At 39.4% G+C, this 13,707-nt stretch overlaps 1 protein-coding gene across 2 annotated transcripts in view; it reads left to right on the forward strand.

The window, feature by feature from the left end:
• CRADD (CARD and death domain containing adaptor protein) overlaps positions 1 to 13,352 on the forward strand; it is a 76,725-nt gene extending 63,373 nt beyond the window's left edge. For both annotated transcript variants that reach the window (XM_014889251.2, XM_014889243.2), the window contains exon 3: positions 12,844 to 13,352. In XM_014889251.2, coding sequence (XP_014744737.1) covers positions 12,844 to 13,139 — 296 coding nt within the window. In that variant the 3' untranslated portion in view covers positions 13,140 to 13,352. The remainder of the gene's footprint in view (positions 1 to 12,843) is intronic.
• The last annotated feature ends 355 nt before the right edge of the window (positions 13,353 to 13,707 follow it).

The raw sequence follows: 13,707 nt of genomic DNA on the forward strand, positions 1-13,707 counted from the left end.
ATAGATATTCTCAAGATATTCTGTGTTCCTTAGGGTCTTTAAAAGAGCACTCTGTAGGTTTACAGAGCTACAATTTTTTTTCAGTTGTGTATCTGAGACAATTTTTTATGTTTGAATTCCTTCTTCAAGCTTTTGTTCAGCTGTTCCAAACAGATTTACTCATTGTAAAAGCTGTGCTCCTGCCTTACTTACAGACACAGGCATCTTCGGTTGACTGAGTTTCTCTACTTTCATGTGGAAATATTTGCATGACACAAAGAACCATGTTAAAAATGGCTTCTACTTTCCTTGCTTTGTTTACAGCAGGGGATCTGTTGAGTTTCTTTGTCAAGTGCTTTAGACCTGGATTGTTTAAAAGGAGATGTGGCTTCTTGAGGTGATCCAAGGGTTCTTGTCCCAAGTCTCACAATCTGCATGCACAGAGCTTCCTGAAAACAGTAAAGCTCTTTACAGTTTTCAGCTTGGCTATTCTCATTTACTTGGCAATTTTGGACGTGAAAACCTTTGTACATGTATAAGTGCCAAGATGCCTCAAGCAAGGATTTTTCATGGGGTGCCTGAAATTCTCAAATGTCTCAAACACAGTATAAATATCACTATGTAATGCCTAGTAAACAGCATGTCTTGAAAAGCCTGGACTGTAGCAGTACCTTCATGTTCTTGTCAACCTCTTTTGAGTAAATAAGAAGCCCCCATTTTCAATCAACAAAACTGAATAAAGATACTTAAATAGGTCAGTCTTGTGGCTTTAGCATATGAACCCTCTGTTATTAAGATATTTCCACACACTAAAATGCAAGTGGAAGGCCCAGTTAGGTGGGTGGGCACTGTGGTTTGTACACCACACTGCTGATGTGGTGTGGTGCATTTCCACAAAGGGGAACCTGGGGCCACTTCTGCGGAATGTGCTAACCTCGCATGGCCAGGTCATTCCCCTCTTCTCTGAGGAGCACACACACAAAATCAGGTTACGTGTTCAATGTGAAGGTCAAAATACTTCACGCTCTCTAACTCTCAAATCAGTTAGGAGGCTATTTCAAGGTGTATTTTATTTCTTTAATAAAGTCAAACAATACATAATGGCTACATTTGAAGAGGAAGGGAGGGATGGAAGGAAGGAAAATATGTTGATGGTTACAGTCCTGGTGCTAAAATTTTCAGCATTATGAAAAGAGCCTCTTGATTTCTTTGTTTCTGAGTTTGTAGAACCTAAAATATGTTTGCTTAAGCAAAGAAAAAAATCCTTTTTTAAGATTGGTTTTCCAAACCTCTAAGAGGTTTCTGTGATGTCAGGAACAGTTGTCAAGGAAATAACAGCCCTCTCTTGTTTGTAGCAGAATTTCAGGTTTTGTTCGTTCAGGTACACAAACATCATTTGTATTTCTGCATCTTTGGGACAGAAGAGATTTGTGTAGTTTTTAGTTTTGCCTTTTGGTTTTGTTTCAGTTATAGTTAGATTAGACATAGCTGTGCAAAAATCCCAAACCAAGTAAAATAAATCTTTTATGGTCTGTTGATCTTCCAGCCTTTTCATTCTAGTGTTAAAACATTTTTATTTCTGATTTGTTAGGTACAAAAGCCAAAGTTATTGAAATTTCAATTCTGGATCAAAGTCTGGCAGCTAGTAGACTACAAAACTATGAGGGAAAATGTTCTCTATGCATGAGACATGAAAATTAATTGTATAAGCATAATATTTTTTCAGATGTTTAGGTTTTGCATATGAATCATCCCACTAATACTAGCATAAATCTTCTACAAATAGCCTAAGTAATGCAAATGTTTGCTAATACCTTGTTTAATTTTGAACTTAATTCAGTTCCTTTGGCAAAATGCTATTCCTGAGTGAGTAGAAGAGTAATTGGGTCCTCAGCTCTCGAGTGCATGGTTGCAGCTATGAGTCATCTCCTTACTTTCCTCGCTGTCTGATCTCTAATGACGGCAGAGGATCAGTGTGTTGTGTCACCCGGCACCAGCCATGTCACAGGGCAGCCACGAGCCCTGCTGCCGAGCACATGCTGCAGGGTGTTAGGTCAGTGCTGACTCAAGGCAGGGAAAGAAGTGCTCATCCAATCCCTGCTGAGTTAGGACCTCGGTTTTGAAAATTACGCTCACTTTCACTTATGCTCCCATTTTCACCCTTTTCCTACTAGGGTCAGGTGACAGATCCATAACCTGAATTTGTGGAAATGAAATTCTAAAAAGGGAATGAATTTGACTTGCATATATCTAAAACTTCCATATATTTTAATTAAGATTTTGAAAAATTAGGGGTGTTTGTGTATACTTACATACATACACCCATACATACATACATATATATGTGTGTGTGCACACAAATACATTCTCACCTTTGCTTTACAGATAACTAAGTCTTGTGGCTGTGACCTTCTAAAATTACAGCCCTATTGGGTAGCTGAAATTACTGTTGGACAGTATGGATCTGTGAAACCAGCCGTGAGATTCCAAATTGGTTTCTTGCGTGTCTTTGACTGACTTGGATGGTTGTGATGTGAAGCCTCCCATTCATCTGAAAATGGAGAGAAGCAGGTGATGCCACCTGAAGCCCTCCTTCCTGACACCAATGGAAAGCTCTGTCTTCTGACTCAGGCTGTTGAATTGCATTTGGCAAGCCAGGCATAGCAACTGATGGTAGCTGAGCAGTGTATTTTGGTACCACTACCTTTTTTTCCTGTGTATTTTGAAATGTCAAAAAGTCTACTAAAGTTCATAAGCATTTAGAGCACTGATACAAAAGATGGAAGAAGAAAAGAATCCAGGAGGGATCTACATCCATGTTGCTTATAGCGTTTTGTGAAGTATTTTACACCTATGCAAAATATTTTTGAAGAGACACTAAACTAACCTGTTGCACTTTCTTTACTTGTTTTGCATGGATGTAAATGATGAAATAAAATGCCAAGCAGTGGAGGATTCAGCAGAATGATAGTACTGCTTTAGCTTGCTCTGCGTGGCTTGTTCTATTAATACATGTTTGTGGTCAGGAAGGAATGCAGTCTCACTTCGCTATAATATATGCAGTATTAATTTTGGTTTGACACCTGCCAGGCAAAGATCCTCACCAGCCAAAGGCATTCTTCACAACCGAGCTCCATCTGTTGTGCAGATCTTGATTCTGATATTTCTAATGACTCTAGCCAAAGCGAAAAGAAGAGCCAGCTTGAAGCAAAAAAAATCTTGAGGAGGAATGAATAGTTCTATCAAGGCTAAATATAATGGCTTATTGTCACATTTGGTTTAAGTCCTGCAAGGGAAACATGTGTGATTAGTTTTGTTTTAGAAGAAAACAGTCCATACTGACAGTGTCGTTGTTGTTGTTGCATGAAAGGAATATTGATAGCTAAAATTCAAGCACATGATTTTATTGCTGAATGCTGTAACCTTTAGAAATATTTCTTGATAGGAAAGGAGCTAGTAAAAAAAGTTTATTCACTTTTTGTACTCAGCAGATGAAAAGCGGAAGGAGTCTTTGATTCTTGCATGCAGAGGAGCAGCAGGATTAACACTTGCCTCAGCTCTTTGAAAGACAGTTCAAGCTTTTTGAAATAAGCATTCAAGTAATGTCTGTCAAGAGAAGTTAGCTTCTAATCCCCTGACAAAAGCTGCATGATGATTTTGTCATCTTGCTGACAAAACAATCATTAATTGCTCCAGTTAGCTTTGTTTTTCACTTAGAGTGGGTGAATTAATCTGTCAGAGCTGCCCAACCCACGTGGGTAAACATTTGCCTCCTGTGATACCATGAGAAGTCTACAACAAATACGAATGATCACCACAACTTCATGCAATCACCTGCTGATCATTTATTTTTATTTGTGATAGCATGGAGAAGAAACTTGACTAAGAGAAATTATGGCTCTGTGGCCTCAGATCTATAATTAATGGTTGAAAGTTCTGTATTATCAAACATCATTCAATTCACTAGGAACTGCAGAGCATTGAAAAGTGTCTAGAAATGCAGTGACATACTTCAGAATCTGACTTTTTCAGCATTATTTGTAGGGTTGACTGTTGGTGTAACTTCTGACCTGTAAAACAAAAACTCTCTATTCTTTCAGACTAGCAGGTGTCTTTGTGCTGTCTAGTAGTTCCTGAAAGCTTGAGTGTTCCACAGAACCTAACAATTGAGTAGATATTTATTTTTCCCTTACTGTATTGCTGCATGCAGAACCTGTTCATGCATTTATATTAAAGGTACACTGCAAAGGTGTCATCATTAGCTGCGTGCTAATGATTCAGTGCTCATGCATATTGCTTACTTATGTATAACAATATTGAAATTAATAGGAAATATCAAGCAAATTTTACTCCTCTTCAGTGTCAAGAGCAACATAAAATGCAAGGTATAAAGCCATAATATGATTAAATCAAATTGTGCCTGTAACGTAGGGTCCTCCTGCCTGAAAAGAGAGTAGATATTATAGTATGTTGTGTTTCTGTTTACTTTGCACAGGTGCTCTTTTCCTTGCATGCATCTGTAGCTGCCATTTATTTATGAAATTAATTACTCTCATGGTATGAAGCAGCAGAGAAATGCTGTATGGGATTGTAATTAATTTTTTTGCATGGGAGACATCCACACTATTAACTGCTGAAACTTCCTCCCTGCTCTTTCCAGTTAAATGTGAACAAAGATGTGAAAAACCCAATCTTTCAGTTCCTTAAACACAGGGATTGCTCCCTGTGGCTTGAAAAGGATGGAAATTGAAGAGAGAATTCATTCATTTACAGACTTCTCTGACAATCTCTTTAATATAGATTAGTACTGAAGACTATCAGTATAGCAGAGATCTGTAGAGGTACAAAACCTGTAGGAGAGATTAAAAATGTTCAAGACAACTGCATAGCTACTCAAGCTGAGTAGTGGGAATACAACTGAATTTTTTTGTCATGAAATCTGAATGTTTATGTTTCAGATTTTAGCAGTCTGCTTCCACATCTGCAGCTACTAGGCAGTCCATAGCAAGTGATAAAGAATAATGAATTAGCTGCTGGTATTGAGCCAAAATAGAAACATTTGTGTTCTTGAATTACCTGTAGATTCACAAAATTTTAAGCTGTTTTTCTTACCCTAATACCCAAAATGTACTTAATGTCACAATATGTGGTGTTTTATAGCTCATAGAGGAGAAGAGCTGCCAACAAATGAAGATATATGTACTTTTTAATTACACCACTAATGCAGAGTCCCAGCAAGCTTTCAGCAGGAAGGAGCTGAATTTGATTTCTCAGGTGGATTGTGCTTCACTTCAGGGAAGTGCCATAGATTTGAGTACCAAAGGATCATGGTCACAGTTTATTCTGCATATTGGCTGTCATAGGTATGGTAGATTCCAATTTCTTAAAAATAAGACAGAGAACTCAGTGTCTTTTAATGCAAGTCATAAAAACCAGCACAATGAGAAAGAATGCAGCCAGTCTTAAAAATGTATTTCATATTTGCTTTCATTTTGATTAGAGCCTTTCATAATTTAATTAAGATACTTGGAAATGTAAATTATCATGACAGAAGTATGCTTACAAGTAAGTGTTTTATGATCACTAATTGACAGAAATTGGTTTTATTCATGCAAATTCTGTATATAATGTTTGCATTCATCAGATCAGAAGTTACCAAGTTACAGAAACTGTGAAGCATGACGACTCAAACAAACATAAAATTGTCTGTTAGATTTGCTTTACTGTAACATGGTCAGCTGAAAAAAATATACTGCTTTCTAAAGCTTTATCTTGGGTGTTTTTCTTTCAACGTATTTACTGTACTGATTCCATTCTGTACGTTACTCTGGGTATTTAACTGCCCAAGATTTGAATGGATTGCATTAGGGAAGATGGTATCTATTCTTAAAAAGATATTGGACCTATTGTTTCTACAAAAGTGCAGGTTTTCCATCACCGGGATTTCCCTATGCTGATTCAACTCTGTGGGAGGAAGGGTCTGGATTTCCCAAGCAGAGAACAGAGATCAGCTCTTGCTTGATAGCTGTCATCAGATGGTATCCTCCAGTAGCCTGAAATGGGATGAAGGAGGTCAGCATTTCTTTGGCAGTCAGCAGACACCTTCAGAGGGGGCAACCAGCACAAGCAAGGGGAACAGCTATCACAGCCTCCCACCTTACAGCTACCCATGTAACTCACTGCTCACATTTGGCAGGAGAGACATAAACAGTTATGCACTTGCTAAAAGCAGGAGAAGGTTATACAACTTCAAGTTATTTTACTCTTCTTCTGTAAGTGAATTCAAGCTGAGTGTATTAACTTTATATATGGAAAGATATCTCTAATGGGGTGCAGTATCTGTCTGCAAAAAAATACAGTTCAATTTTTCTCACTCCTTGGTCAAACACTCTTTAAAACCTACTGAAACCAGGAGGCAGGCCTGGTGGGTTTGGGTAGACTTTGGATGGGCTGAGTGATCCATGCTGTTTGCAGATGCATAGAAGATATGAATATGCTGGTACCTAGAACAGAAATATATTTTCCATGTTCTCTGGAGCATGATTATTTGAAGCTGTTAAAAAATGCAAATGTTCCCTTCTCGGCCTTTTAATCAGTCTGGTGTTTAATTAGCAACAATGACAACAAGATTAAAAAATTAAAACACCCAAATTATGTAGTAGGGGCTGGTTTCTGGATAGTATGTTTCACTCTTTTTCACTGATTAGCAATTTGAACTTGTTTCTTGTGTTTAAACAGATCCCAAATTGGATCCTAAAGTTCACTGAAATAAAATAATTTTATAATGCTTCATGATAATTTTTGACATGCACAGGAAGGACTAAGTGCTGGACACTCCATGAAGACCTAACCAGTCATTCATGGTTGCAGGTTGGCTTGTGAATTTGAATGTGATGTAGGAAGTGGAGAGGCATTTGCCTGCAGTTTCATCTGTTTATATAGTGTTGGGAGAGAACAGCTGAACAAGAGAGCAGCAGAACGAATGGAGACTTACTGTAATCTCCCATCTTCTTTTCTAACAAATCAAGCCAAGCCATCTCCTGCAGTTACACAATAACTTCTCTTTATTCCATCCTTCTCACCAGGATCTCCGTCATAATCTTGTGTTTTACTTCAATGATCTGTAGCACTTACTGGGATCCCTCAAAATGCTTCTTCTCTGCTGTCCCTTTAATCCAGCATCTCTGGCAGCTCAGGGGGGTTTAATCTCCTGGAAATCTCCAGTCTCTCCATTAGTGGGAGCATTACATAGTGTCCTTCAGTTCAGGTTCTGCAACTCCACCTCGCTGCTCATGAAAGCCTGTCTTAACCTGATCTGCCAAGTGTTGTCTTTCTTCATGGCACACTCTCACTATTGTGCTCACACCTAGGAGATTTTACTCTAAAGCAAATATACCTGTTTATGTGCAAGTTGTTTACTGTTGTGACATTCAATCAGTAAATAATTTCTGTAACATAGCACAGCTGCCAAAACACACAGCACACATCCTTGGCAACCATTCCCATTCTGTTCCCAGTGCTGGGTCTGTGGCTCAGGCTAGTTGAATGAGTGGGCTGGAGGGAAGCAGAACCTAGCACTAGATTCATTATTATGTGTTTTCCTTTAGCTGAAATACCCCACATGCCACTGATGGCATGTTAGCCATGATGGTTCTGAGGAGCTTCAGAGTTCATTTTAGCTTAATTTCCTCTAGTAACCAGGGCCATGCCCTCCTCTGCTGTGGGGTGTTGTGTGTATGCATGTAGCCCTAGTAGCTTCTGAACCTCTTGCCCAACATCAAGAAGCTTGTGTATTTGTGGTTGAAAAAAGGAGCAGTTTCATGAGTGTCTTGAGAACAGGTAAGCAGCTGGAGAACACCTGAAGTCTACTGTAGGATTCACATCCTGGGGGGAAAGTGAGGCTTCTTTCTTTGCTGCTTGTAAAACCTCTTAATCTGACTTTACCACTTCTCAGGGAAGAACTGTTCTCCAGATGACAGAAAATATATTAAAGAGGACTTTGAAATGTTTGCTTTGAACTCTTCAGAAATCATGACTAGGATCTGATAAGAGTGTTAAGTGAACAACAGTGAGTGTCTCGAGTCCAGATCGCTGAAGGACTCCATACACCTAGCAGGAGGAGATGTTGAGGCCGGATAAATGCCCAAGCAGTTACTCCTCTTTACAGTCCCATCCAGTTATTCAGGGTCTAAGACCAGACTCACCAACATGTTTCTGATGTGATTATACAAAAATCAGAGCATTTTCCTAGCATTGTTCCTGCCAAGGGCTCTTGCATGCTTGATTTCTACATACTGCTTGATTCTCAGGAGAGTTCCCTTCCCAGGGAAGTATTTATATTTTTTCTGTAATGGTTTACCAGGAGAAATGGAGTACGTCTGTGCACCTCAGCATTAGAATGAGCAGCTCAGAGATAGCTGGATTCCCATTTCCTCTTCCAGGGCTCCTTCTGTCTTATCCAACAAGTATGAACATGGTCCTTTAAGCGGATAAAATACAGAGACAGTGCTGGAAGCAGAGAACAGTCTACAGAAACACCTTTCCCAACAGACAGGTTTATTAGTTATTAGGTAAAAGATGGGCCATGATGTATCCTGAACTGCCTGTGGCATTGTTCTTGTAGGATTAGGGAGCAACTGATTGAGACTTTTTCAGCACTTTGGGTACAGGTGCAATTTCCATCCAAGTCCCTTTTACATAGCAGGGAGCAAAAGCCAAAAAGTTGGGTTTGTGTTATAACATGTATTGACTTCACAGGGGAGAAGTCTCTCTGAAACTCGAACAAATGCTTTTTGGTCATGGACAAAGAAGCCACACGTACATGGAGAAGGGTCCTTTAGATAAAACCATAAGGCACTTTGGACCCCAGCAGTTCTGAGGAATCAGCTGGGTACTTTGCAGGTCACCCAGAAATGTCTCAGCCCTTTTTGCTGCTGTCTCCTGTATGGGCTTTATCTTACATCCTCCCATTTGTGCCAAGTGGGATACAGCTGAGGTGAGTTTGTTTTCCATCCCCCTGATTTTTCCAGTATCTTCTTGGAGTCTCCTACTTAAAGGTACAGAGGTTCCAAAGAAAGAAATACAAAAGCAATGACTGTCTGCCTTTGCCCCATGTGTTTTTTGTATCTTTGTTATTTGGGTGGCTCTGTTTTGTCTGGTCTGTATCTGTGATACTATTTCTATCCAGCTCTGTTTCCTGTCCACAATCACCAGCACCATTGTAACTCCTGATTTGTGCAGTGGTCTGGAAGTAAAGATGCACACACAAGCTGGAAGTTATCAACATCTCCTGTTTTTTTAGATGGAACAACTAGGATAAAGCTTAGTGTGGATGAGCTTCCTTCACCAGTGATGGGGAGAAGCACATTCCCTCGTGCTACAGCTTTGAATAGAAGGAGCCACAGGTCTGTGGATCAGTCTCAGCTTCACAAACAGAATGGAGAGTGTCCTTCCCATCTCCAGCCCTCTGGAAGGGGATCTTCCATGAACCATGCCAGCCAGCTGGCTGGTGGTCCCAGGAGAGAAGCTGGCTCTCTCCCCAGCACAGAGCTGTTGGCTCCTCATTCCTCAGCACCTTAGTGGCTTCAGCATGAGCAGTAAGACTTCATCCTCTCCATTTCTGCAGCGTGTGGCTGTGGCACCTTGCAGCCTAGACCATACCCACAGCTGGACACAGTGTTTCGCTTGGTGCTCTCGCTGGAGGTGACGGCAGCACAAATTGCCTTCTCCAGAGCAACCCTCAACACCCTCTGGTGATCCCCCAGGCCTCACTTCTTCCACTTCTTTCTGTCTTTAACATTGCAGTCCTCATTTTGCTAAGTGGAAGTGTGTGCCTGGCAGAAGCACATACACCTACTCATAAGACCCACCTAGAGCAAAAAAACCTTGACCTTTGTTTTCAAAAATGAAGTCTCAGTATCCTTATACTACCTTCAAATGCAACTGCAGGATCTGCATAATTGAAACTTTTTCTCTAATCTCATTACTTCCCTCAGGCAGTTCCTGACAAGTGGAGATTATAAATGAGAATTTGTAATAATCATAGCTAAAAGAAAGGTATCTTTAGTACTTTTGCAATATATTCAAAGCAGTTTGGGCATGAGCAGAGAACTCATTTCTATTTCATCTCAAATGCCACTATGTTTATTAAATTAGAAGTGGCATTAATGCTAGAACATATCCAGATCTTTTTGTTATTTTGTATTTATCATAACTGAAAGATCTCACTAAATATTTCTCTATATCTCTAAATAACATTGCCTGTCGTGTAATATTTATCTCCGATTTTCCTCAGTGTTTTTGTATCAGAGCTGAAAATGAGCTATCACAGAGAATAAAATGGGACTGAAATACCAGTCCTTTGTATTAAATTTAACATTTGGCTTCTGTCCCAGAAATTTCCACATCCATATTAGAATCAGATGGTAGCATAAGATGAAAAGATCTCCTGGATGGGTTTTATTTTGTTCCTTATTAAAGGGCTGATAGCAGACTGGAGGCAAGATACTTGTTGTAGTAAAAAAGCCTGCCTAATATCAAAGGCTGGACGGACAAACTGACGTGTTATTGTTAGGCCTTCCTACTTGATCACTTTTCAGTATGATAAAATCATTCTGCTAGTGGAAGTGACATATAAAAACTTCAATGTGAGAGTAAAAAGCCCAGACTGGCAGGTATTACTGCTGTGGGTACACATTTTGACCATAAGCCAAGGAAAGGGTTTAATAACAAAAAGTATTGTTGGTGACAGCACAGTGTAGCTATATTTATTTTATTCTCAAGTATTTGCGTTCATGGAAGTCTGCCTTGTCCTGATTTACCTGAAACTGGTATCACATGTGATATGACAGCATAGGGCAGCCCCACTGGTATTGCTCAGTCTTCAGAAGTTGTGCATCCTCTGCCCTATTCACAAACCAGCACTTGCCCCAGATTCCTTTGGCAGTCTGGAGTCAGAAAGATCAAAGAGACCTAAATAGTCTTCAGAAAGCAATTTTGTCTTTATTCAAAGCAGCTTTGTATAGTTCTTGTGTATTATTTGACTGAAATTGTACAAACATTTGCAGGCTCTGGGTGTTGTATGCAAAAACAATTACTTTTGATGAAATGAAGGAATGGTGCTTTCTGGTGGTGTTGCTCTGCTGTAGTGGAGACTCTGAGCATGATATTGGAGCTATAAATTAGATTTTGCAAAGCAGCATTTCTGTAGGGAGTCTGCTGCTTCAGACCAACAGGCTATAATCAGCATTTTTTGAGATTATGCCTGTGTTTTGTCACAGTATCTTCAGCAAGAGAAGTAGAGCAGCAATTGCAGACTGCATTTCAGTTCATTTCAGCTTTTGATCACAAAGGCTGTCAAAGAGCAAATATGCTTTGTAGGTATTTTATTCTGTTTTTCTAAATGCACCTTTTAAAGGCTGTCATGTGGTTTGAACTTACAGACAGAGAATCATTTCACTGGCACTGGCTGTTTGCAGCATCAACGCTTGAGCTTATACCCAGTGCTCCTTTTACAATCAGTGGAGAGAAATGTGAACATTTAAAGGAGTTTATTTAATGAATCTGATTATTTTAGACATCTTTCCAGTGAGAGGGCTTGTATTTTAGAAGACTCTATTTCTCTTCTCAGCAATAATTAATACTAGCATATTTAGTTCAGGATGTGTTATCTGTAGTTAGGTGAGCTGGATCCCATACAGCATATTTCTGAATAGCACTGTGTTCTCACTTGGCTACTAATACTGTTTGTATGAATACTTTTGGGGTTTTATTTTAATTATCAGATTATCCTAGGGAACACATAAAGAGATCAGTTGTGTATGTAAGAAATGCTTGGTTCAAGCAAGCTTGCTACAAGATTATTACTGCTGATAATTACAGCTATCTTAATGCTTCCTATGAAATCTGTTTTGGTAATTGTATTGATCCTGTCCTCCTCAGGTACCAGTTCAATGTAAAACATCTTTTTGGATGAAGAATACATTCTCTTGGGTACATGAACAATCCTAAGGGACTTAATATCAGGCAAAAATCTCTGAGAAAAAGTGAGACCTTCTTTCATTCTCCTGAAAACATCTTTAAGGAGCTCGGATGAATGGAGCTGTGGCACATACATGCCTGCTTTCAGGAGTGTTACAAGAACTGGGCTGAGGGATAAGGAAGCATAATTTGTATTTGTGAACAGTGTTGATGCCCTGTTCATTTGGGTTCACCTGAACCATGCTTATGGATTCATTCAAATAGAGAAAAAGCCCTCAAGGCTGGTCTCCTCAAGATGTGTTTGCCATTTATGACAGGGCACAAAGGGTAAGTAGCATCTTAGGACAGAATTTCCTATGAACAACTCTCAGGAAAAAAAGTAGAATAATACCTATTAATTAAGGAATCAAAGTTATTTCTGAAGTGTGTAGATGTAGTCACAGAATAGGAGTATTAAGGTATTATTGGTCTCATGTTTGTCACTTGTTACTATATTATACTGGTGCAAGCACATTGAGGATGATGGCTGCTGGAAACTGGTTCCCTGAAAACCTTTCTTATTCACTACCTCGAAATCTAGAATTACTTATGGAAATCTTTGCTTTAGTGTACAGTTCTCATGTCTGGATTACTGACATCCAAAACCACAAGGCTCCCTGGTATCGTCCTCTGAGCATTAGTTTTCCTCTGATTAATCTTCTGGTTGATTACATAATTAATTTTTTTAGATAAATATGTATTCTGTTTCTTTAATTAATTAAGTCTTTCACCTCATCTTTGCTCATGCTTCCCTCCTTTGTCAAAGTCTCCCGTTAACTCTTGCAACATTACCTAGTGACACAAATGCTTTTCTTTCTCTCCTTTTTTTTTTTTTCTCTTTTACAGACTTAAGTGAAGTTGCACCATGCATTTTGAAGATGTCACCAACAGACCAGCAGTTAAACAAGCTGGCGAGGAGGCTGGGACCTGAATGGGAGCATGTAGTTCTGTGCTTGGGTTTGTCCCATACTGACATCTATCGATGTAAAGTCAATCACCCTCACAACCTGCAGTCACAGATCGTAGCTGCATTTGTCCTGTGGAAACAGCGTTTGGGAAAAAAAGCAACAATCCAAAGCCTGCACGCCAGCCTGAAGGCAGAGGAAGTGGATCCTTCGGTGATACAGTACATGCTTGAATAAAGCCGTGCTATTTATTCAGAGCTTCCACATTCAATCAACTAAAGAGGATGGAAGTGTATGTTGAAGATCAGATACCTCAAACTGTAAAAACAAGTGGGGCTGGGAACTGTGATTTTATTAAGCTTAAACATTCCAATTTTCTGTGGCATCTTGTGACTTGTAATTCTTTTCATGCAGATTAATTTTTAGCAGGCATTAAAAAGTGTATCACTCTTTCATGTTCCCTTTTGTGCTATTTCAGTGGGGATATAGGGTGACAAAGTTCTTGCAAGCAGGTGAGCCTGCAGTGAGTTCAGCAAGGTTTTCGATTTCACTTAGGGAGCAAGACTTGGTTTAACTTATTTTCTGGACTATGTAGGAGCCTCTTTACTGCTGTTTCATGCTAGTTCCCTGATACTAAAGCAAGAAATGAGACTAATCACCATTATTAATTTAACAATTTTGCAACAGTTATTGCAGGTGGTTAATTTCACATTTATAAAAGTTTCAGCACATACATTTTCTTGCTAGAATAGATGGCTGCCACTTTGGTCTGCCTTTGAAAAAGGCCCTAAGTGGAAGTAGCAGG

Source organism: Sturnus vulgaris, chromosome 5, assembly GCF_052056855.1.
Source record: "Sturnus vulgaris isolate bStuVul1 chromosome 5, bStuVul1.hap1, whole genome shotgun sequence".
Classification (NCBI taxonomy): domain Eukaryota; kingdom Metazoa; phylum Chordata; class Aves; order Passeriformes; family Sturnidae; genus Sturnus; species Sturnus vulgaris.